The sequence below is a fragment of the Sander lucioperca genome, chromosome 2, assembly GCF_008315115.2.
Source record: "Sander lucioperca isolate FBNREF2018 chromosome 2, SLUC_FBN_1.2, whole genome shotgun sequence".
Lineage (NCBI taxonomy): Eukaryota > Metazoa > Chordata > Actinopteri > Perciformes > Percidae > Sander > Sander lucioperca.
This window is the reverse complement of record NC_050174.1, coordinates 48,681,206-48,703,705: the sequence shown is the minus strand read 5'-3', so window position 1 is coordinate 48,703,705 and position 22,500 is coordinate 48,681,206. Positions and strand designations below refer to the sequence as shown.

The 22,500-nt window shown below is 48.0% G+C and overlaps 3 protein-coding genes across 15 annotated transcripts in view; 1 reads left to right on the top strand and 2 right to left on the bottom strand.

The window, feature by feature from the left end:
- The window catches only part of LOC116056991 (rap guanine nucleotide exchange factor 1-like), a 36,968-nt gene extending 32,824 nt beyond the window's left edge, over positions 1 to 4,144 (bottom strand). The window contains exons 1-2 of the mRNA XM_031309408.1: positions 3,939 to 4,144; positions 3,646 to 3,775 (exon numbers count right to left, since the gene is read on the bottom strand). Coding sequence (XP_031165268.1) covers positions 3,646 to 3,775; positions 3,939 to 3,966 — 158 coding nt within the window. The 5' untranslated portion in view covers positions 3,967 to 4,144. The remainder of the gene's footprint in view (positions 1 to 3,645; positions 3,776 to 3,938) is intronic.
- Positions 1 to 22,500, top strand: part of LOC116056993 (scavenger receptor cysteine-rich type 1 protein M160-like) — a 1,012,348-nt gene that overhangs the window by 699,800 nt on the left and 290,048 nt on the right. The window lies entirely within an intron of this gene.
- The window catches only part of LOC116056974 (dynamin-1-like), a 31,683-nt gene continuing 20,844 nt past the window's right edge, over positions 11,662 to 22,500 (bottom strand). The window contains exons 22-24 of one of the 7 annotated variants that reach the window (XM_031309380.2): positions 19,236 to 19,403; positions 17,152 to 17,187; positions 11,662 to 13,215 (exon numbers count right to left, since the gene is read on the bottom strand). In XM_031309380.2, coding sequence (XP_031165240.1) covers positions 17,166 to 17,187; positions 19,236 to 19,403 — 190 coding nt within the window. In that variant the 3' untranslated portion in view covers positions 11,662 to 13,215; positions 17,152 to 17,165. Of the gene's footprint in view, positions 13,216 to 16,393; positions 16,620 to 17,151; positions 17,188 to 19,235; positions 19,404 to 22,500 lie in introns of those variants that run through there. The other 6 variants (XR_004896742.1, XR_004896743.1, XR_004896744.1 and 3 more) reach the window with 6 other exon arrangements.

Here is a 22,500-nt window from a genome sequence, read left to right as displayed (position 1 = left end):
GAGCTGGCGTGCAGCTTTCCTGACTCCAGGCTAGCTAGCTACTTCCCTGAACCCCGGCTAGCTAGCAACTCCCCTCATTCCCTGCTAGCTAGCATCTCTCCTGACTCTGGGCTAGCTAGCAACTTTCCTGATTCCTGGCTAGCTAGCAACTTCCCTGAACCCCGGCTAGCTAGCAACTCCCCTTATCCCCTGCTAGCTAGCAGCTCTCCTGACTCCAGGCTAGCTAGCAACTTCCCTGACTCCTGGCTCGCTAGCAACATCCCTGAACTCCGGCTAGCAAGCAGCCTCTCTGAACCCCGGCTAGCTAGTAGCCTTCCTGAGCCCAGGCTAGTTAGCAACCCCCCTGAGTCCAGGCTAGCTAGCACTCTCCCAGATCCCAGACTAGCTAGCAGCCCCCCTGAATTTAGGATGGCTAGCAGCCTTCCTAGTGTCCCCGAGCTTCCTAGTGTCCCCAAGCGGCCCAGTGTCCCAGCACTGCCCAGCTTCCCCGAGCCTCCTAGTGTCCCCGAGCTTCCTAGCGTTCCCGAGAGTTTCCTAGAGTTTCCTAGTGTCCCCGAGTTTCCTAGTGTCCCCGAGTTTCCTAGAGTTCCCGAGTTTCCTAGTGTCCCTAGGCGGTCCGTTATCCTTGATCCCTGGCTGACTAGCAGCTTTCCAGAATCCCGGCTGGCTAGCAGCCGCCCCAAGCTTCGGCTGGCTAGCAGCTTCTCCGAACCCCGGCTGGCTAGCAGCCTCTTAGATCCCCAGCTGGTTAGCAGCATCCCTGATCCCCGGCTGGCTAGCAGCTCCCTTGATCCCCGGCTGGCTAGCAGCTTCCCTGAACTCCGACTGGCTAGCAGCCTTTTTGATCCCCAGCTGGTTAGCAGCACCCCTGATTCCCGGCTGGCTAGCAGCTTCCCTGAGTCCCGGCTGGCTAGCAGCCTCATAGATCCCCTGCTGGTTAGCAGCCTTCCAGAATCTCCGCTGACGTGCAGCCTCTCAGAATCTCCGCTGACGTGCAGCCTCTCAGAATCTCCGCTGACGTGCAGCCTTCTAGAACCTCCGCTGACGTGCAGCCGCCCAGAACCGCCGCTGACGTGCAGTCGTCCAGAGTCTACGTCGTCGACAGACCTCCCAGAGTCTACGTCGTCGACAGACCTCCCAGAGTCTACGTCGTCGACAGACCTCCCAGAGTCTACGTCGTCGACAGACCTCCCAGAGTCTACGTCGTCGACAGACCTCCCAGAGTCTACGTCGTCGACAGCTCTCCCAGAGTCTACGTCTACGGGCAAGCCAGAGGCCTTGCCGGTCTCCGGCGTCCCAGAGACCTCCCCAGTGACTGCCCCTGAGGCTTTGCCGGTCTCCGGCGTCCCAGAGACCTCCCCAGTGACTGCCCCTGAGACTTTGCCGGTCCCCGGCACCCCTGTGACCTTCCCTGAGACCGCCCTTGAGACCACCCCTAGGACTTTGCCTTCGTTCTGCCCCCCTGAGACTTTGCCCGTGGTGGTCAGGCCCACTCCTGCCGCCCGTGTCCTGTCGGCGGTCAGACCCACTCCTGCCCCTCGTGCCCTGTCGGCGGTCAGGCCCACTCCTGCCCCTCGTGCCCTGTTGGCACCCCAGTCAACCTCTGCCCCGGTTGCCTGGCCACCAGACTCCAGTCCAGCTGACCCGCCGCCAGACTCCAGTCCAGCTGACCCGCCGCCAGACTCCAGTCCAGCTGACCCGCCGCCAGACTCCAGTCCAGCTGACCCGCCGCCTGACTCCGGCCCAGCTGCCCCTTCACCTGCGCAGCCTCCCAAGGGGCTCCGCCTCGGCCGACCTGCAAGGCCCCCGGAGGGGCGCTGCCCTCGACGTCCTGCCTGGCCGCCTGAGTGCCCTCGACGTCCAGTACGGCCACCTGAAAGATTCTGCCTTCGTCGCCGGTGGCCAGAAGGTTTCTGCCTCCGTCGCAGGCCGCCAGAGGGATTCTGCCTTCGTCGCCGGTGGCCAGAGGGATTCCGCCTTCGTCGCCGGTGGCCAGAAGGTTTCTGCCTCCGCCGCAGGCCGCCAGAGGGATTCTGCCTTCGTCGCCGGTGGCCAGAGGGATTCTGCCTTCGTCGCAGGCCGCCTGAAGGTTTCTGCCTTCGTTGCGGCTCTCAGTTCCCTGTTGCCGTGGTCTCTCTGCCCCCGGTTGCCGAGGCCTCTCTGTCCCCTGTTGCCGAGGCCTCTCTGCCCCCTGTTGCCGAGGCCTCTCTGTTTCCTGTGCCCCAGTGACTCTCTGTTTCCTGTGCCCCAGTGACTCTCTGTCCCCTGTTGCCGAGGCCTCTCTGTCCCTGTCCCGGGGCCATCCTGTTCCCTGTCCCAAGTGGCCCCTTCTGTTCCCTGTCCCGAGTGGCCTCTCCATTCCCTAGCCCCGCTTGACTGGTTTGTTAACCTGTTTGGCCCTCCTCCGGTCCCCCTCCGCCCTCCCTGGGTTGTCTTTTTGTTCTGTTTTTGGGACATCTGGGATCTGTCCCTTGGGGGGGGGGTACTGTCAGGGTTTTGGTATTTGGTTTCCTGTTTTATTTTGTAGTCTGTCTTGTCTGTCTTGTCTTGTCTAATTTACTTCCTGTTTTCTGTTTTCCCGCCTGTTTGATTGTTCTGCTCCGCCCTGATGTGTTCCACCTGTTTGTATCACCTGTCCGTTGTTAGTGTTCATTACCTGGTGTATTTAGTTCCTGTGCTGTTCTTTGTCTGGTGTCGGATCATTGTTTGATGTTGCGTGTTTTGTGTCTGGTGTTGTTTCTGTCAGCACGTCATAGCCTGTTCAGTTTTATCTGCCTGCTCCATTTTTGGACCGCCTTTGGTTTGTTCGGCTTTTTGTGTTTAATAAATCCTCGTGCTCATTACTCCTCGCCTGCTCTCTGCATTTGGGTCCACCAGTCTCTCTCTGCACGTGACACACATACCCTTCACCATACCTAGAGATTAACATGGTTTTATGTCAGTTAGCCTAATAGCTGGTTTGCATTGAGAGATGATTTTATGAAAAGTACCCCATGCCAATCTCTAGGTATGTCTAGCTATGCATAGTTGAGTCGCTTGGCCTTGTTTCTATGTCAGAGGTATGGCTTTTTGGCTGCAACTCTTCCATGAAGACCACTTCTGGCTAGACTTCTCCAGACAGTAGATGGGTGTACCTGGGTCCCACTGGTTTCTACCAGTTCTGAGCTGATGGCCCTGCTGGACATCTTCCCATTTCGAAGGGAAATAAGCTTGATGTGTTTTTCATCTGCTGCACTAAGTTTCCTTGGCCGACCACTGCGTCTATGATCCACAACGTTCCTACTTTTTGCCCGTGTACCTATAAGAATTGATGCTGGTTTGAAGGCAAAGGGTAGTAACACCAAATACTGATGTGATTTAGATGTTTTTTTGGTCGCTCACTTTGCATTTTGTAAATTGATAAAAATAAACAATCATTATTTATATTTTTGAAAGCATTCTTAGTTTACAGCATTTTTTCCACACCTGCCTAAGACCTTTGCACAGTACTGTATATATGTAATATAGTATATTATATAGTAATGGATGTGGCGTTATCTTTAGTAGAGCCCAGGACCATGGTGATTGGTTTAAAGAAATGCCAACCCAGAGCGTTTTGTTCTCCTATCCCAGAATGCATCAGTGGTGCAGCCAGACCTTCCTACCTTGTGCTGCAGGTTGAGGTCCGCTGGTTTGACTCGCTGGGACGGGGTGTGTTTGATTCGCTCAGAGCGTCTGCCCCTCTGAGAGTGGAGCTTATCCTTCAGCCTCATGGTGAGAGACACAAACTGAGAGGCTGGAGAGGAAGAGCACCATCATCATCATCATCATCATCATCATCATCATCTTCATCTTTAACTCAGCTCAGTTTGAAACACTTCTACTCTGGAGGATGGGGGTGTTTTTAGCCTGCGCTGGCTAACAGTTAGCATATGAGACAGAAGGAAGAAGGAGCTTACCTGTCTTACTCTCAGCCCAGGAGGACATGTCTGCAGGTGTACAGACAGACAGACAGACAGGCAGGCAGGCAGACAGACAGACAGACAGACAGCTGGAAGTGTCAGATCAGCAGAGCGATAGTTTTGAATCCTCTGCTCTCATGTTTTACAGCTCACTCTCTCTCACACTTTTCTCTTTCTGTCTTTCTTCCTTCCTCCTCCTCCTTCTTCCTCTTTCTGTCTCAGCTGAGTTCAGTCAGCATGTGTCTGCCTGTCTGTCTGTCTTGCACCCCCCCCTGCTGGCTGCCAGCAGACAGCATAGCTCTGGGAGAAAAACTGCTTCCTGTTTCTGAGTCCAGAGGAACTTAAACCTTTTATTAAATCAACTTGTGTTTGGCTTAACTCTGTTGTACTTATTTCATATGTCTGTGCAACTAAATTAAACTAAACTAAACTAAACTAATCTAAACTAATCTAAAGAGCAGCAGAGACACTGGCAGGGTAGTAAACGGTCCTACAGTCCCTGAGTGGATAGAAATAGTTCAGGAGATTTATATTATGGAAGCATTGAGACTCACTGCTGAAAAATGATATTAAGAAAGAAGGAAGAACTGGAAATCTAACTTGAATCTGAAGTTAATTTAAAGGTGCCCCACCACCTACTGACGCTGCCTGTTGCTGATTGGCTGGAACAGTGTTTGGTGGCTCGTGCAGACAGGGCTGTACTCTTGCTGTTTACACGTGGCCGGCTATTTTCATAAACAGACATTTCAACCGCTCCGTTTTCAAAAATAACATCGTGCACAGCTGTCAGTTTTCAGAAAAGTGTTCATTTACATGTCCCCGTGTATATATATGCCGTCAAGAGCACGCCAGACCTGTAGGTGGCAGTGTAACGAGAAGCTCAAGCCCACGTTAGTTAATCAGAATCCCCCAAATAGCAACAACAGCAACGAATCACTTCCTCTCTCTTCTCTTCCTCACTTCCTCGGCTGCCTAAACCTCCGTTTGTCTCAGTTTACGTGCAAACGAAGTTTTCCAAAATCTCCACCCTGGCCGGAGTCTTTAGAAAGACTCATTTTCAGAGGCAAATTCTCCGTTTACGTGTAAACAAAGGGCACAAACGAAGGGAAATGGCTCCGTTTTTCAAAATTACCATGTACGTGTAAACAGGGTACTAGTCTCCCAAACTCGTAAATTAAAGCAAATCTCACAAAAACTTGAAAGTAAATGGCGTTCCACCAAACTGGAAGAATCTCGTGTGGATTGGCAAGATAGTCTAAAAAATTATAGGAGGGCCCTCAGAAATGCCAGATCAGACTACTACTCAACACTAATAGAAGAAAATAAGAACAACCCAAAGTTTCTTTTCAGCACTGTAGCCAGGCTGACAAAGAGTCATAGCTCTGTTGAGCCATCTATTCCTATAGCTCTGAGCAGTGATGACTTCATGACCTTTTTTAATGATAAAATTATAACAATTAGAGAAAAAATTCATCACCTTCTGCCCACAGCTTCTAACGGCTCACCATTGGGCGCAGGAGGGCTGGAGAGAACAATAAGACCTGATACTTATTTAGACGGCTTTTATCCTTTAGACCTCCAACAATTAATGTTAAGGGTCTCTTCAGCTAAGCCAACTACCTGTCTCTTAGACCCCATTCCAACGAGGCTACTTAAAGAAGCACTACCCATGGTCAATACCACACTACTAGATACGATCAATATGTCCTTATTAACGGGTCACGTACCGCAGTCTTTTAAAGTAGCTGTGATAAAAACTATTCTGAAAAAACCCACCCTCGACCCTGAGGTCTTAGCCAACTATAGACCTATATCAAACCTCCCGTTTCTCCCCAAAATCCTTGAGAAGGTAGTCGCTAATCAATTGTGTGACTTTCTGCATAGAAATAGTCTATTTGAAGACTTTCAGTCAGGATTTAGAAAGCATCATAGCACAGAGACGGCACTGGTGAAAATCACTAACGACCTTCTAACTGCTGCTGACAAAGGACTTGTCTCCATACTTGTCTTATTAGATCTTAGTGCTGCATTCGACACTATTGACCATACCATCCTCTTACAGAGACTGGAACATTTAGTTGGCATTAAAGGAATCGCACTAAGCTGGTTTAAGTCCTACTTCTCTGAGCGATCCCAATTTGTTAATATTAACGATAAACCATCCAAATACGCTAAAGTTAGCCATGGCGTTCCTCAAGGCTCAGTGCTTGGACCAATTCTATTCTCTTTATATATGCTTCCTCTAGGCAATATTATTAGGAAACACTCAATTAACTTTCACTGTTACGCAGACGACACCCAATTATATCTGTCAATTAAGCCCGACGAAAGCGGTCAGTTAGCTAAACTTCAAGCGTGCATTAAAGATATAAAATCCTGGATGACCCACAATTTTCTGATGTTAAACTCAAACAAAACGGAAGTTATTGTGCTGGGACCCAAGCACCACCGAACTTCATTATCTAAATATATAGCTACCCTAGATGGTATTGCCCTGGCCTCCAGCACTACTGTCAGAAATCTAGGAGTCATTTTTGACCAGGATCTATCCTTTAACGCCCACTTAAAACAAACCTCAAGAACAGCCTTTTTCCATCTTCGTAACATTGCCAAAATCAGGAACATCCTCTCGCAAAACGATGCTGAAAAACTAGTCCATGCATTCGTTACTTCCCGGCTGGACTACTGTAATTCTTTACTATCAGGCTGCTCAAATAAGTCCCTCAAGACCCTCTCCTCTAGCTTCTCTCCATTGGCTTCCTGTAAAATCCAGGATTGAATTTAATATCCTTCTCCTGACCTACAAAGCACTAAATGGTCAAGCACCATCATACATAGAAGAGCTCTTAGTACCTTATTATCCCACTAGAGCACTACGCTCCCAGAACTCAGAGCTACTTGTGGTTCCTAGAGTCTCTAAAAGTAGAATGGGAGCCAGAGCCTTCAGCTACCAGGCTCCTCTCCTGTGGAACCAGCTCCCAACATGGGTTCGGGGGGCAGACACCGTCGCCACATTTAAGAATAAACTGAAAACCATCATCTTTGATAAAGCTTATAGTTAGGGAGTGAGGAGTTGCAGCATAGTAGAGTAGAGTAGAGGGAGGCAGGAAGTACAAGCCCGTTCCGGCAGGGGAGAGTACGAGCCCAGTCCAGGGCCCCTCTCTTTAGCTTTAGCCTGCCTCTCTTAGTTATGCTATTATAACTCTAGACTGCTGTGGGAAGCTCCTTCCAAGGACACAATGAGCTACTCCCTCTTCTCTCTTTTCACTTGTCTCCTTTTGTGTGCATCTTAGTCCCAGAAATGCCTGTTACTAACCTAGCTCTGGGGGGTTTTCTCCCCGGAGTCCCTTTGCTTCTTCTTCACCCAGAACATCGCCTTGGAATTGGGTGGCACCTACACCGGGGTCCTGAGTGCAGCTGACGCTATGGACTTACTACACCCTGCTACGCTCTGCGATTCCCCGCAGTGTCCGACTGCGTCCTGCCGCGTCCACCCAGGCTGCTGTGCCACACTACACCCCGTAACGCCCTGCTGTGCCCTACTATGACATGAACTACTACGACTACCATTGTGATCACTGTTTCACTATCTTTATTATGACTATTATTGCCACCATTCACCACTCCCCCAACTGGTGCCGTCAGACACCGCCTACCAAGAGTCTGGGTCTGTCCGAGGTTTCTTCCTAACAAAAAAGGGAGTTTTTCCTCGCCACTGTCGCAATAGCTACTGCTAATGCTTGCTCTTGATGCAACCACTGTAATAGTTGGGGCTTCGTAAACTACAGAGTTTGGTCTAGACCTACTCTATCTGTAAAGTGTCTCGAGATAACTCTTGTTATGATTTGATACTGTAAATAAAATTGAATTGAATTGAATTGAATAGTCTCTCATGTCCAGACCTTCCTCCTCCACAGCTCTGTGGAGGAGGAAGGTCTGTCTAGTCCACACAGCATTCCTGGATGGGAGAAAAACATGCTCTGGTTTATTGGCATTTCTTTAAACCAATCACAATCATCGTGGGCGGGGCTAAGCTCCAGATGGAGCCACGGTGCCTCTGCTAAATAGTCTCAGGAAGGAACTTGTTTTGGTGGAACATGTGTACGTTCAAAAGTAGTTTTAGTCGTGCAACAGAAAACTCAGATTGGACAGATAGTCTAGCTAGCTGTCTGGATTTACCCTGCAGAGATCTGAGGAGCAGTTAACCATAGTCCTCACAAATCCACCGGAGGTTAGAACGCCAACACAGAGACAGAGTAAGGGGACGCACATCTGGCTGAAATGAGGGACATCCGGAGCAATCCTGGAAGTGGAACGTCACCTTGCTACACCCTGGAAATGATATATGATGTTTCTGTAAATGATAGAGTGTGGTCTAGACCAGTGTTTCTCAAATGGGGGTATGCGTACCCCTGGGGGTACTTTGGAGTACTGAAGGGGTTACGTGAACTTTTAGCAAAATGCTCATTTAAAAATATGTCATGCATAATTCCTGAAATAATTACACTATATTAATGTATGAATTACTGTAAGTGATGAATTCTGAACATTTGAAATGTAGCATTTAAATGTTTTTTCAGTTCCGAGGTTGTTGTTTAGTAGATCTCACTGCCGACACTGTATTGTTCCTCTTTATATAGATGTAAAAATGTTTTTGCGCTGGTCAGGGGGTACTTAGCTTAAAAACACAATTCAAAGGGGGTACATTATTAAAAAAAGTTTGAGAACCCCTGGTCTAGACCTACTCTATCTGTAACGTGTCCTGAGATAACTCTTGTCATGGGTCCAAGCCCGAGGCTGTAGGAACCGCAGTCCTACAGCAGGGCTGTGGAACCCTATTGTTTTTCTAGAGATTATTATTATTTTTCCGTTGACGAAACGCACGCTACAGCCTAAACCGTACATGGTGGAGGGCTGCCGATTTCAGGACTGGTCCAAAACTCGGAGACAAAAATGGACACACTTCCACCAGTAGGTGGCGCTATAGCAGAAAAAACGCGTTTGGCCCTATAACTCCCAAACTGTACATCACACATTCAAAACCATATATTCTCGCGTTCCCTGGATCCAGCTGAATCACGGGATATAGGCCATGCCCATTTCTGCCAAGACTTTTATGCGTGAAAAATCAAGATTTATCGAAAACATACTTTGCCAAACTTCTCCTAGACCATGCGACCGATCTGCACAAAACTTGGTACGTAGCATCTCCAGACCGACCTGACAAAAAGGTATCAAAAGATTTTTTATAGGATAAAAACTGCGCATATTACGCACAAACAAATTTGTGTAGCTACTGTAACTATGTAAACACCAATGTTGCCATATCACGACCAAAATAAATGCTATCAACGCAAAAATTTTGATTCGTCTTTGCCATGACCCTCTGGAGGTCCCCCACACATTCAACGAAAATTGGCCACTAGGGGGCGCTATAAGTACAAAAAGTTTATATCTCATGAGCGGCTCATCCGATTGTTACGACATTTGGAGGGTAACATCTAGGCCCACTCCTGAGGCCAACCCTACAGTGAGGTACTGATTGGTCGAAGTGGGCATGGCCTATGGGACTCACGTTTGAATTCACCACTTACACTAATGTGAACAACTTTAGGTCTTGGACCTCACCTACACATGGACCACTAGGTGGCGCTATAATGACGTCAAATGTGTTTTTGCCTTTAACTCCCACATCGCACATTAGAAAACCTTACTGGCAATTTCCACTGGATGCGGAACGTCTCCGGAACGTCGACGGAGTCATTAGGTTTCCATTAAAGTCAATGTGTGTATTTCCACTGACAGCAGAACGTCTGCATCCCTACTCCGTCAGTCTGCAGCCCTCCGGAGCAGATACGCAGAGCTTCTATTTTTGACGGACGACGGAGAGCTCCGCAGCAATTCAGCACAATTCAAATTGTGCGGGACAGGAAGTCGAGCACAGAAACAAAATAAAACATCCGGTTACTTTTCAAAATAAAATACACCGTGCTCACGGCAGGTCATATTCCCTGCACTACACCTTGAAAACACAGCACAGAGTTGTTTCCCCTCTACTCCTCTGGATGGAAACAAACTGTTGTTGGTTTTGTGGTTCTGTTTATAGAAACTACATCCTGTTATATCACGCGAACATACGTCAATTCGCGAGATCTCGTGGTCGGCTGGCCGCAGCCGTTACGCAACAAATCCGGACCTGGTGGGTATTGACGGACGGCGGAGCACGCAGCTGTTCCGCAGTGGAGCCGGTTCGCAGACGTTCTGCATCCTGTGGAAATCCACGGTTACATCCCTGCGTATGTTGGATTAAGCTGAATCACATGATATAGGCCCCACCCATTTCGGCTAAGAAGTTTTTTTCGCAATATCGCAAACCAATGTGCAAAACCAACTTTTTCGAACTCGTCCTAGGCCGTGTGACTGATCTGCACGAAACCTGGTACATAACATCTCCAGAGGACCTGACCAAAAGTTATCAAAAGAATTTTGATAACTTTAAAGACCAAACAAATTTTCCTAGCTAGCTACCAAACACAAACTTTATCATATCTCGGCCAAATTAAATGCTATCAGCAGAAACCTTGGTATTATTGTTCAACATCACACTACGATGCTCTGTACCAAATATGGTGAAGGTCGACCATTAGTGGGCGCTATAATCAACGTTTATGTGTTTTGGCCGATAACTCAATGCATGCAAATGGGACATTTGCGATTGCAATTTATCTGCCGTAGTAATTTCTATTGACACGAAACTTGTGATGCTTGGTTGGCATGCCGCTCTGAGGCTCTGTACCAAATTTGGAGAAGATCGCCCATTGGGGGCGCTATAGCTAACGTATCATTGTTAATGGGATATTTGCAACGGCAATGTACCGCAGACCTTGCGGCTCACACCTCTCGATATTTACTGACGTTTGCCTCCCCACCGTCCCGCTTTGGGTCCCGCTTTGGGTCTCGCTTTCGCGCACTCCCCGGGTTGTCGGGGGCGACTGGCGCCGGGAGGCTTGGACCCCGTCATAACTGCTTGCAGTTCTAGTTAGGATTTGATACTATAAATAAAATGTAATTAAAGGAGAGCGGACACTCGAGTGTTTCATTCACACAGACTTTATTAATGTCGACACGTCTCAGTAGGCCCAAATACACAACACAAGACACACAACTACACACACACACACACACACACACACACACACACACACACACACTACAGTCTGGGCCGCTGCATATTTCAGTTGAACATGTCGATATATATATGTATATTTATGGTTGATAATTTCCTTCATATATTCTGTAAACATTGATATAAACACAGCGTGAAGTATCTACGATCACAGGTGTGTGTGTCTGCTGCAGAGAAACACTTATTTTTAGGGATGTCCCGACACGATTTTTTTTAAAAATATTGAATATCTGCCGCTGCAGCAGGGGGAATGAGAAGGGGAAACACCAGAGCAGGGGGAATGAGAGGGGGAAACACCAGAGCAGGGGGAATGAGAGGGGAAACACCAGAGCAGGGGCAATGAGAGGGGGAAACACCAGAGCAGGGGGAATGAGAGGGGGAAACACCAGAGCAGAGGGAATGAGAGGGGGAAACGCCAGAGCAAGGGGAATGAGATGGGGAAACGCCAGAGCAAGGGGAATGAGAGAGGGAAACGCCAGAGCAAGGGGAATGAGAGGGGGAAACACCAGAGCAGGGGGAATGAGAGGGGGAAACACCAGAGCAGGGGGAATGAGAGGGGGAAACGACAGAGCAGGGGGAATGAGAGGGGGAAACGCCAGAGCAAGGGGAATGAGATGGGGAAATGCCAGAGCAGGGGGAATGATCCCCGATTATTTACAAAATGCCCATATATTATAAATATGATCCGATCGGGACATCCCTACTTTATATTGAAACTAACGAGCACACGAGGAAACGTCACAGCACACACGCTCTGCAGACAGATGCATGATCACTAGCACAGAGACAGGTTCACAGACACAATTAATACATCAAATACACGTTGTCCTTCAGTCCCAAACATCTACATCTAACAGCAGGAGTCTCTTAAAGGCCCATTTTTAAATCCATGCATGTGATTCTTAAGGTCAAAGACAGTCCAACAATATTATTAAACATGAACTCTCTCCCAATTCCAAAGAACAGAGAGCCTCGTTGTCAAGCCGAGTTCAGTTATTTGGTTCACCCCGGAGTTGGCCTGAGCTTTCACATCACCCAAACCCACCCACCAGACTCCATGTAAATAATCAGGACTTTAAGCATCCCAAACCCACCAGACTCCATGTAAATAATCAGGACTTTTATCATGGTAAAACACACTGACAGAAACTAAATATAACTATTAAAAGCCGTCTTGGTTCATCTTCCCACTGTTCCACATATCAATTAGAACCACACATAGTAAATACATCAATAAATACATAAGTTAAAACAATATGTAAACTTTACACTGTAAAGAAAAGTTCAACAATTCAACATTTCAGCATAAATAAGAACAGTAAAAGACAGACAGACAGCTGACCTGTCTCCCTCTCCTGAAAGCAGACAGACAGCAGACCTGTCTCACTCTCCTGAGAGCAGGACATGTCTCACTCTCCTGAGAGCAGGCAGACAGAGGACCTGTCTCACTCTCCAGAGAGCAGGACATGTCTCACTCTCCTGAGAGCAGGAGCTGTCTCACTCTCCTGAGAGCAGACAGACAGAGGACATGTCTCACTCTCCTGAGAGCAGACAGACAGCAGACCTGTCTCACTCTCCTGAGAGCAGGACATGTCTCACTCTCCTGAGAGCAGGCAGACAAAGGACCTGTCTCACTCTCCTGAGAGCAGGACATGTCTCACTCTCCCGAGAGCAGGCAGACAGAGGACCTGTCTCACTCTCCAGAGAGCAGGACATGTCTCACTCTCCTGAGAGCAGGGACTGCCTCACTCTCCTGAGAGCAGACAGACAGAGGACATGTCTCACTCTCCTGAGAGCAGGCAGACAGAGGACCTACCTACCTCTCCATAGAGTAGGACATGTCTCACTCTCCTGAGAGCAGGAACTGTCTCACTCTCCTGAGAGCAGACAGACAGTGGACCTGTCTCACTCTCCAGAGAGCAGACAGACAGCTGGACCAAACATGTTAATATTGCTGATTGTTTGCTGTACATGATGAGCTGATAATAGTAAAGTTGACAGAAAGAGAACCTCGCCGGGGTCAAAGGTTAATACTCCACAGAAGACTGGGGGCTCTCTCCGTGGGCGGGGCTACCTTTACTGGGACGACTGGGAACCAATCACAAACACGAAGAAACACGGAGAGAAAAGACAACAAGTCAATCAAAAGAAACATGAATCAGGAATGTTTAAATAAATCATTGAGAAGAGAGATCCAGTCGGTCGGATTCCAGCAGACGCCAGCGGCCCTGTGATTGGTCTAGACAAGGCCTGTGATTGGTCTAGACTACACCTGTGATTGGTCTAGACAAGGCCTGTGATTGGTCTAGACAAGGCCTGTGATTGGTCTAGACTACACCTGTGATTGGTCTAGACAAGGCCTGTGATTGGTCTAGACAAGGCCTGTGATTAGTCTAGACTACACCTGTGATTGGTCTAGACAAGGCCTGTGATTGGTCTAGACTACACCTGTGATTGGTCTAGACAAGGCCTGTGATTGGTCTAGACAAGGCCTGTGATTGGTCTAGACTACACCTGTGATTGGTCTAGACAAGGCCTGTGATTGGTCTAGACAAGGCCTGTGATTGGTCTAGACTACACCTGTGATTGGTCTAGACAAGGCCTGTGATTGGTCTAGACAAGGCCTGTGATTGGTCTAGACTACACCTGTGATTGGTCTAGACAAGGCCTGTGATTGGTCTACACAAGGCCTGTGATTGGTCTAGACTACACCTGTGATTGGTCTACACAAGGCCTGTGATTGGTCTAGACTACACATGTGATTAGTCTAGACAAGGCCTGTGATTGGTCTAGACTACACATGTGATTGGTCTAGACAAGGCCTGTGATTGGCCTAGACTACACATGTGATTGGTCTAGACAAGGCCTGTGATTGGTCTACACAAGGCCTGTGATTGGTCTAGACTACACATGTGATTGGTCTACACAAGGCCTGTGATTGGTCTAGACTACGCCTGTGATTGGTCTAGACTACATGTGTGATTGGTCTAGACTACACCTGTGATTGGTCTAGACAACGCCTGTGATTGGTCTAGACTACATGTATGATTGGTCTAGACTACACCTGTAATTGTTCTAGACAACGCCTGTGATTGGTCTAGACCAGGGGTTTTCAAATTGGGTGAATGTGAGCCTCCCCTTAGAGTAGTTAAGGACAGCCGAGCCCCCCCTTCCCCAAAATCCCGTCCGCCTGCCCTAACACACGCCTCTGCAGTAAATTACATCTTTTGTGTGTCCCAGACAATGATAAGTTTCAATAACAACTGATAAAATGTAAATATGTTTTAATATTGTATTTGAAGACATTTTATTTCCACAACTTTTTAAAAAGTGCATTCATAAACGATTCTTTGCAACAGCAAATCATTTCTAACTTCATGCAGGCTTAATTGAGGCTACTTTTAAAATCACTGAACATCAGTGGGCCGATCCACAAGTCAACAAAACATGCTTAACATGTGTTATGATGGGGGGGGGGTCAACCCCCTGAACATTTTGAGCATTAAACTTCATTTCCTGCATTCTGGTGAATTTGTATGCACCTATTTCTTCCTTTTTCTGAATCAATATGCTGGAAATATCTTTATGTAAAGGGAAACATAGATTACAATCCAAATATAAAAACATAATGGAATATTTAGCAGTAAGGCTCTCAGGCATTCTGTATTACTTTATCTATTTATTCTCCTGTAGATCAACTTTTCTAATTCTATCTGAGTCAGCACACATGTAGCCTAGCATCATTTACTCCTCCCTCCTCGTTTGCTTCTTTTGTTGAGGAAGTAACCTCCTTAAATGTGCATATGACCTCAATGATACATTATTCATTTTAATTTATTAATAAACTCCTGGACTGTAACATTTCAGATGTTTGAGCAAGATTTCTGCTCATGTCCAAAACTTTGTGCACATTCACATTCAAATATATCTCATCCCAACTGTGTTCTCTGAGGTTTGGAGGAGTCGTGATATTTTGAGAAAAATAAAGTTATAATAGGCTATTACAAGAATACAGTCACTATATTTCTGAAAATAATCTACCTGCACCATAGTCTGCTGTGCATTACGTGATTGCTCTGCTGATACGGTAGATCTCAGACCTCCTGACAGACTCAGAGCCCCGTTTGGGTCTCTGGTCTCTGAATGAGACCAAGTTTAGGGAAGTGGCTGAACGCTGCTCTACATCGGAGGTGGAAAACCAAAACTACAGAAATACACGGAGCTCAAACGGGACACATCTACCGCAGCATGTCGACAGCAGAGCGCATCCATAAACCTGAACCTGTCCTGCTTTTTACAGCGAGAGTGGACACTAAGCGACGTCCGGTTTCATATTTGTCAGTGAACTTTTCAAAATACATTCGGGGCTGAAGCCCCGGCAAAATCAGCTGATGTCTGTCAGTGGAAACAATGAGGCCACGCTTTTGATGCGCAGAGGTGTTGGATGCGGGGCTGCACTGCAGAGAGAAATAAAAAAGTCGTCCTCCACCTGCAGCCTTCATCTGTATCTGTTTTTAATCAGGGTCAGTGCGGAAAACCCCCACCCACACAAGCAGGTGGAGGTGAAGGGCATTAGGACTTCCATAGCCTCAGTGGAGATCTGGGGGAACTCGCTCTCCACAGACAACCATGAACACGTGAAGGACATTTCACCCGGTCTCTGTCCCACTGCAGCAGAGGAGCAGCCTGGGACCCCGACCAGCTGAAACCTAACTTTAACTCAGGATCATATTTCCTACGTGTTTGCTGGGTCCTGTCTCCTCCCTTAATGCTGACTTCTGTTGACTTGGGACAAGGTAACAATGCATTTCAAAGCTAATCCACGCACGCACAGTTACTGATATCAATAGAGCTGCATACAGAGTTATTGTTTCTTGGCGTGTCGCGCCAGGGGAGGCACGCCTCACCTATTGAACACCTGTGATTGGTCTAGACTACACCTGTGATTGGTCTAGAGAACGCCTGGTCTAGACTACACCTGTGATTGGTCTAGACTACACCTGTGATAGGTCTAGACTACACCTGTGATAGGTCTAGAGTACTACACCTGTGACTGGTCTAGACTACACCTGTGATTGGTCTAGACTACTACACCTGTGACTGGTCTAGACTACACCTGTGATTGGTCTAGACTACACCTGTGATTGGTCTAGACTACTACACCTGTGACTGGTCTAGACTACATCTGTGATTGGTCTAGACTACACCTGTGACTGGTCTAGACTACACCTGTGATTGGTCTAGACTACACGTGTGATTGTGATTGGTCTAGACCACGCCTGTGATTGGTCTAGACTACACCTGTGATTGGTCCAGCTGGTGGTGTGCAACATGACAGGAAAGAGAAACAATGAATGATGTTTGAGAGGGTGGACAATCTTCAGGTGTCTGTCTGTGTGTGTGTGTGTGTGTGTGTGTGTGTGTGTGTGTGTCAGATGGAGGAGTCAGATCCTGGTCTGGAGGATCGAGATAGAGATGCAGGACTCCTCCGACTGGAGACAACACTACAAGACAAATAAAACAGACAGACAGGCAGACAGACAGACAGGCAGACAGGCAGACAGAGAGACAGACAGCCAGACAGAGACAGGCAGACAAAGAGACAGAGAGACAGGGAGACAGACAGAGAGAGAGACAGACAGAGAGAGAGACAGAGAGAGAGAGAGAGAGAGAGAGAGAGAGAGAGATAGACAGAGAGAGAGAGAGACAGAGAGAGAGAGATAGACAGAGAGACAGGCAGACAGAGAGACAGACAGTCAGTAACAGGTTGATGGAGCTATCAATCACACAGCTAATTATGGTAGAGACTGAGCACATTTAAGTCCCGCCCCCTCTCTCGTCTCTCCGTTGACTTGTATTGTGTTCCCCCGGTGGGGGCGGGACTTTCAAAGTATGATGAAATGCACTCTGTCTCAATGCTGGGGGAGTGGGCAAGTGCCATGGCGAGGATTGCAATCTGATTGGATGATGAGGCACACACAGACTTGGTGAGAGACAGTGACATCACACAGACAGCTGACGTACCATTGGTGAACTCCTCACTGGTCACTGATAGAGATTCTGAAAGAATAACCATATATGGTCATTGTGAGGGGGGAGGGGCTACCTGCTCTGACACACCTGAGAACTTCCTGTTTGGCCTCAAAAGCTACTGTTAGAACAGGATCACACAAACAGAGAGACAGGCAGACAGACAGACAGACAGACAGACAGGCAGAGAGACAGAGAGAGAGAGACAGGCAGACAGGCAGACAGACAGACAGACAGACAGACAGACAGACAGGCAGAGAGACAGAGAGAGAGACAGGCAGACAGGCAGACAGACAGACAGACAGACAGACAGGCAGGCAGACAGACATGCAGACAGACAGGCAGAGAGACAGAGAGAGAGAGAGAGAGAGACAGGCAGACAGAAAGACAGACAGGCAGGCAGAGAGACAGAGAGAGAGAGACAGACAGACAGACAGACAGACAGACAGACAGGCAGACAGGCAGACAGACATGGCTCCAGGTGGATGTAAAGGTGATGGCAGACAGTTTGTCCTGGACGCTTAGCCTAGCTTAGCACAAAGACTATAAGCAGGGGGAAAATGTTAGCCTAGCTTAGCACAAAGACTATAAGCAGTGTTATCGATAATAAAACCTAGAAATGGATCTTTAAATATCTCATACCACAGTCACCCTGCTGCCAGGCTTTATGCTAAGCTAGGCTAACAGTTCACCCTGCAGCCAGGCTTTATGCTAAGCTAGGCTAACAGTCCACCCTGCTGCATGGCTTTATGTTAAGCTAGGCTAACAGTTCACCCTGCTGCCAGGCTTTATGCTAAACTATGCTAACAGTTTACCCTGCAGCCAGGCTTTATGTTAAGCTAGGCTAACAGTTCACCCTGCTACACGGCTTTATGCTAAGCTATGCTAACAGTTCACCCTGCTGCATGGCTTTATGTTAAGCAAGGCTAACAGTGTCCCCTGCTTCCAGCCTTAGTGCTAAGCTAGGCTAACACTTTCCCTCACTTCCAGTCTTTGTAGTAAGCTAGGCTAACAGTTTCCCCTGCTTCCAGTCTTTATGCTAAGCTAGGCTAACAGTTTCACCTGCTTCAAGTCTTTATGCTAAGCTAGGCTAACAGTTTCCCCCTGCTTCCAGTCTTTATGCTAAGCTAGGCTAAACATCCTGGACTCTGAGATGAAACTGATTTTAGTGTGGAGTGGACTTGTTTCTAAAGAAGAGTGATGAAGAGGGAGGATGAAGAGCAGAGGGAGGATGAAGAGCAGAGGGAGGAAGAAGAGGGAGGATGAAGAGCAGATGAATGAGCAGAGGGAGGAAGAGAGGAAGACAAGTCTTCCTCTCTTCTCCATGTCTGTGTAGATGATTTGTGGATCGCTGCTTTTGTTCTACCAAGAAACCAGAAAGTATCAAATCTTCTGTTTCCATGAAGTCTGGTGTGTTAGTTCCCATCACGTTAATCACATCCATCACACACTCTCATTCTGTCTTCTTGATCTTACTTTGTGTTATTTCATAATAATTACACATATTATTTTAAGGGAATGTCCCAGCTTTTTTCTCTGTTTTTAACTTTAATAAATGCAACATCGTTCCAAAAGTAAACGAGGAATCCTGTTAAATAATCCTGATTTACATACTGACCAAAATAATGGTGATTATGACTTTTTACATAACCGAGCAGCACTCAGCTGTTTAAATTGTGTCTGGGGGTGTGTGTGTCTGTGTGTGTGTGTATGTGTGTGTCTGTGTATGTCTGGGTGTGTGTGTGTGCGTGTGTCTATGTGTGTCTGTGTGTGTGTGTGTGTCTGTGTGTGTGTGTGTGTGTGTCTGTGTGTGTCTGGGTGTGTGTGTGTGCGTGTGTCTATGTGTGTCTGTGTGTGTGTGTGTGTCTGTGTGTGTGTGTGTGTGTGTCTGTGTGTGTCTGTGTGTGTGTGTGTGTGTGTGTGTGTGTGTGTCTGTGTATGTGTGTGTGTGTGTGTGTGTGTGTGTTTGTCTGTGTGTTTGTGTGTGTGTGTGTGTGTGTGTGTGTGTGTGTGTGTGTGTGTGTGTGTCTGTGTGTGTGTGTGTGTGTGTGTGTGTGTGTGTGTGTGTGTGTGTGTACCTGGGGACTCCCGGTGGGGGGGCTCTGTTGGGTCGGGAGGGCACGTTGGGTGCTCCAGGATCTGGAGACACCGCGGGGCGAGATGGAGGGCCGGGGGCTGCTCGTCCGCCGGGACGGGGGGGTCCAGGAGGGGCCCGACGCTGGGGGGTCGGACTGGACATGGGAGACCTGCAGAGACCAGCAGAGACACACAGAGACCAGCAGAGACAGTCAAAGACCAGCAGAGACCCGCAGAGACACACAGAGACCAGCAGAGACACTCAAAGACCAGCAGAGACACTCAGAGACCAGCAGAGACCAGCAGAGACACTCACACACACACACACACACACACACACACACACACACACACACACACACACACACACACACACACACTCAGAGATACTCAGAGAGAGACACACACACACACACACACACACACACACACACACACACACACACACACACGCTCAGAGACACTCAGAGACACACACACACACACACACACACACACACACACACACACACAAACACTTGCTTGTAGTTGTCCATCGAATCCGATGATGACGTCCACGTCTGTCTTTTAACGGTGAGTTTCCTGATGGCTGGGTAGTCCTATCCTGGATCCACAGGTTCTACTGCAGGTGGGGCATGTCTACATGGTGTTGGTGTTACTGGCATTCATGGGTGTGGGTGTGTTCCTCCTGAGCCTTCTTTGTTGTCTCCTGACTGTCCTTTCCTCCTCCAGTGCTTGGGTCCCATCTAGACATAGCTGCCGCCAGATGTTGCGGTCAGCAGCCATGTTCTCCAGGTCCCCAGGTTTGATTTTGCTCCTCTTAAGCGCTGTCTTCAACTGGTCTTTAAAGCATTTCTTCTGGCCTCCGGCAGAGCGCTGGCCTTGGTGTAGCTGGCCATATAGCACTCTGCGGGGCAGACAGTTGTAGGGCATCCTTATGACATGCCCCAACCAACACAGTTGGTGCTGGGTGATTGTGGCCTCAATACTCTTGCAGCCTGTTCGCCTGAGGATCTCAGTGTGAGGCACTGATGGCACAAAGGCAGCTGATGCTTGTTTGATTCTGTTCTGGACCTCATTGTCAATGCTATTGTCTTCAGAGATAATGCTCCCCAGATATTTGAATGATGGAACAACTGGCAGTTTTTCATCTGCAACAGTGAAGATGGGTGGTGTGGGTGGGATGTTGGCACTCCACTGGCAGATTATCACTGTTTTGGCGGTGTTGATGGTCAACCCCATCCTGCTGTATGCCCTCACTGCTGCATCCAGAACAGACTGGAGGTCTTGTGGCGAGTGAGATACGAGAGCGCAGTCATCTGCATACTGCAGCTCAAGTATCCTCACTCTGTGCAGTTTGGTGGTTGCCTGCAGCCTCCTGATATTAAAGAGGTTACCATCCAGCCTGTACACTACTGTCACCCCACTGCTGTCTTCAGTCTCCTTGTGGAGAATCTGGGTGACACATATGAGGAAGATGTTAAAAAGCACTGGTGCCAGTACACACTCCTGCCTTACCCCTGTGCACACAGGGAAAGGGCTAGACTGTTGACCTGCTATTATCACCCTAGCAGTCATTCCATCATGAAACTGACAGAGGATGTTGACAAACTTAGTGGGGCATCCAATCCAGAGGAGGACTTCCCACAAGAGATCTCTATGCACAGTGTCGAAGGCTTTGGAGAGGTCGACAAAAGCCATAAACAGGTCTTTATGTTGCTCCCTGCACTTTTCGTGAAGTTGCCAGGTAGTGAAGACCATGTCGACTGTGCTCCTGTTTTTTCTAAACCCGCACTGTGACTCGGGTAGCATAGACTTTGTGATGTCATTGATCAGTCTCTGTAGCATCACCTTGGCCAGGATCTTGCCTGCCACAGCAATAAGTAATATGCCCCTATGGTTGCCACAAATGGCCCTATCCCCTGTGGCTTTTGATGTAACGGTGTAGTGTTATTGTACAGAGATACCCTCCCTGTTTTAGCAGTTCTGCAGGAATATTGTCATAGCCAGGAGACTTGTTGTACTTCAGGGAGCAGACAGCTGACAGAACTTCAAGGAAGGTTGGAGGTTGGCTAAGGTTTTCAATAAGAGGAAATTCAGGCAGTTCATCCAGGATGGTATAGTGTGCATCAGAGTCCTGATTTAGTAGGGTGTTAAAATGTTCAGCACCCCTCTCCAGGATGCTATTCTGGTCTTTCAGGACTTTGAGCCCATCTGCTGTTTTCAGGGGAGTGATGAGGTGACTTATTGGGCCGTAGATGGATTTGACTGCATTGCAAAATTCGTGCATATCATTTCTGTCAGCGAATGACTGAATTTCATGTGCCTTCTCCATCTACCACTTGTTCTGTAAGGTCCGCAGAGTTCTCTGCACTTCCCAAGCTTTTTGCCTTTGCTGTCTGGCGGTGCTGGATAAGGGTTTTTTTAGGGTTTCCTGATGTGCTCAGTGCATGTTTCTTAGTAGGTTATGGATGGACTCTGAGTTGTTATCAAACCAGTCTTGATGGTTCTCGCTCTTATAGCCGATTGTTTGGGCTGCTGCTTCATGAAGGGCTACAGTAATAGAGGTCCACTGCTGTTCTGTGGCATTTCCACCCCCCAGGAGGAGTTCTAGCTCCCCTAGTTTCTCAGCCAGGGAGTGATGAAACTCATTCCTTGTAGCGGTGACTTCCAGGCGGACACAGTCTAAGCACCTCCTGCTGGGTCCACGTTTTTGCATGGGGGGGCACACTTTCATGAGGACCTTGGTCATGATCATACGGTGATCTGTCCAGCATTCTGCACCTCTCATGGCCCGGGTTATGACAACGTCTCTGATGTCACAACGTCTCACGATGACATAATCAATCAGGTGCCAATGTTTGGACCGTGGGTGCATCCATGATGTTTTGTATTTGGTCTTTTGCTGGAAGATGGTGTTGGTTATGGTCAGGTCATGCTCAGAGCAGAGGGTAAGTAACCTCGTGCCATTTGAGTTGGCCTGACCAATCCCATGCCTGCCAAGTACTCCTTTCCATATCCCACTGTTGTGTCCAACACGAGCGTTAAAGTCCCCTAGCAGGAGGATCTTGTCGTTCTGGGGGATCTGTTGGAGAGCCTCACTCAGTATCTGGTAAAAGGAGTCTTTAGACTCACTGTCAGATGGTAGAGTTGGAGCATACACAAACTGATCAGGAAGTCTGGCTTCATTATTGGCTGCAAACAGGAGACATTTGAAGCTGTGGTGGAGAGGTCACTGAACAAACTGTTATCTATCATGACCCCGAC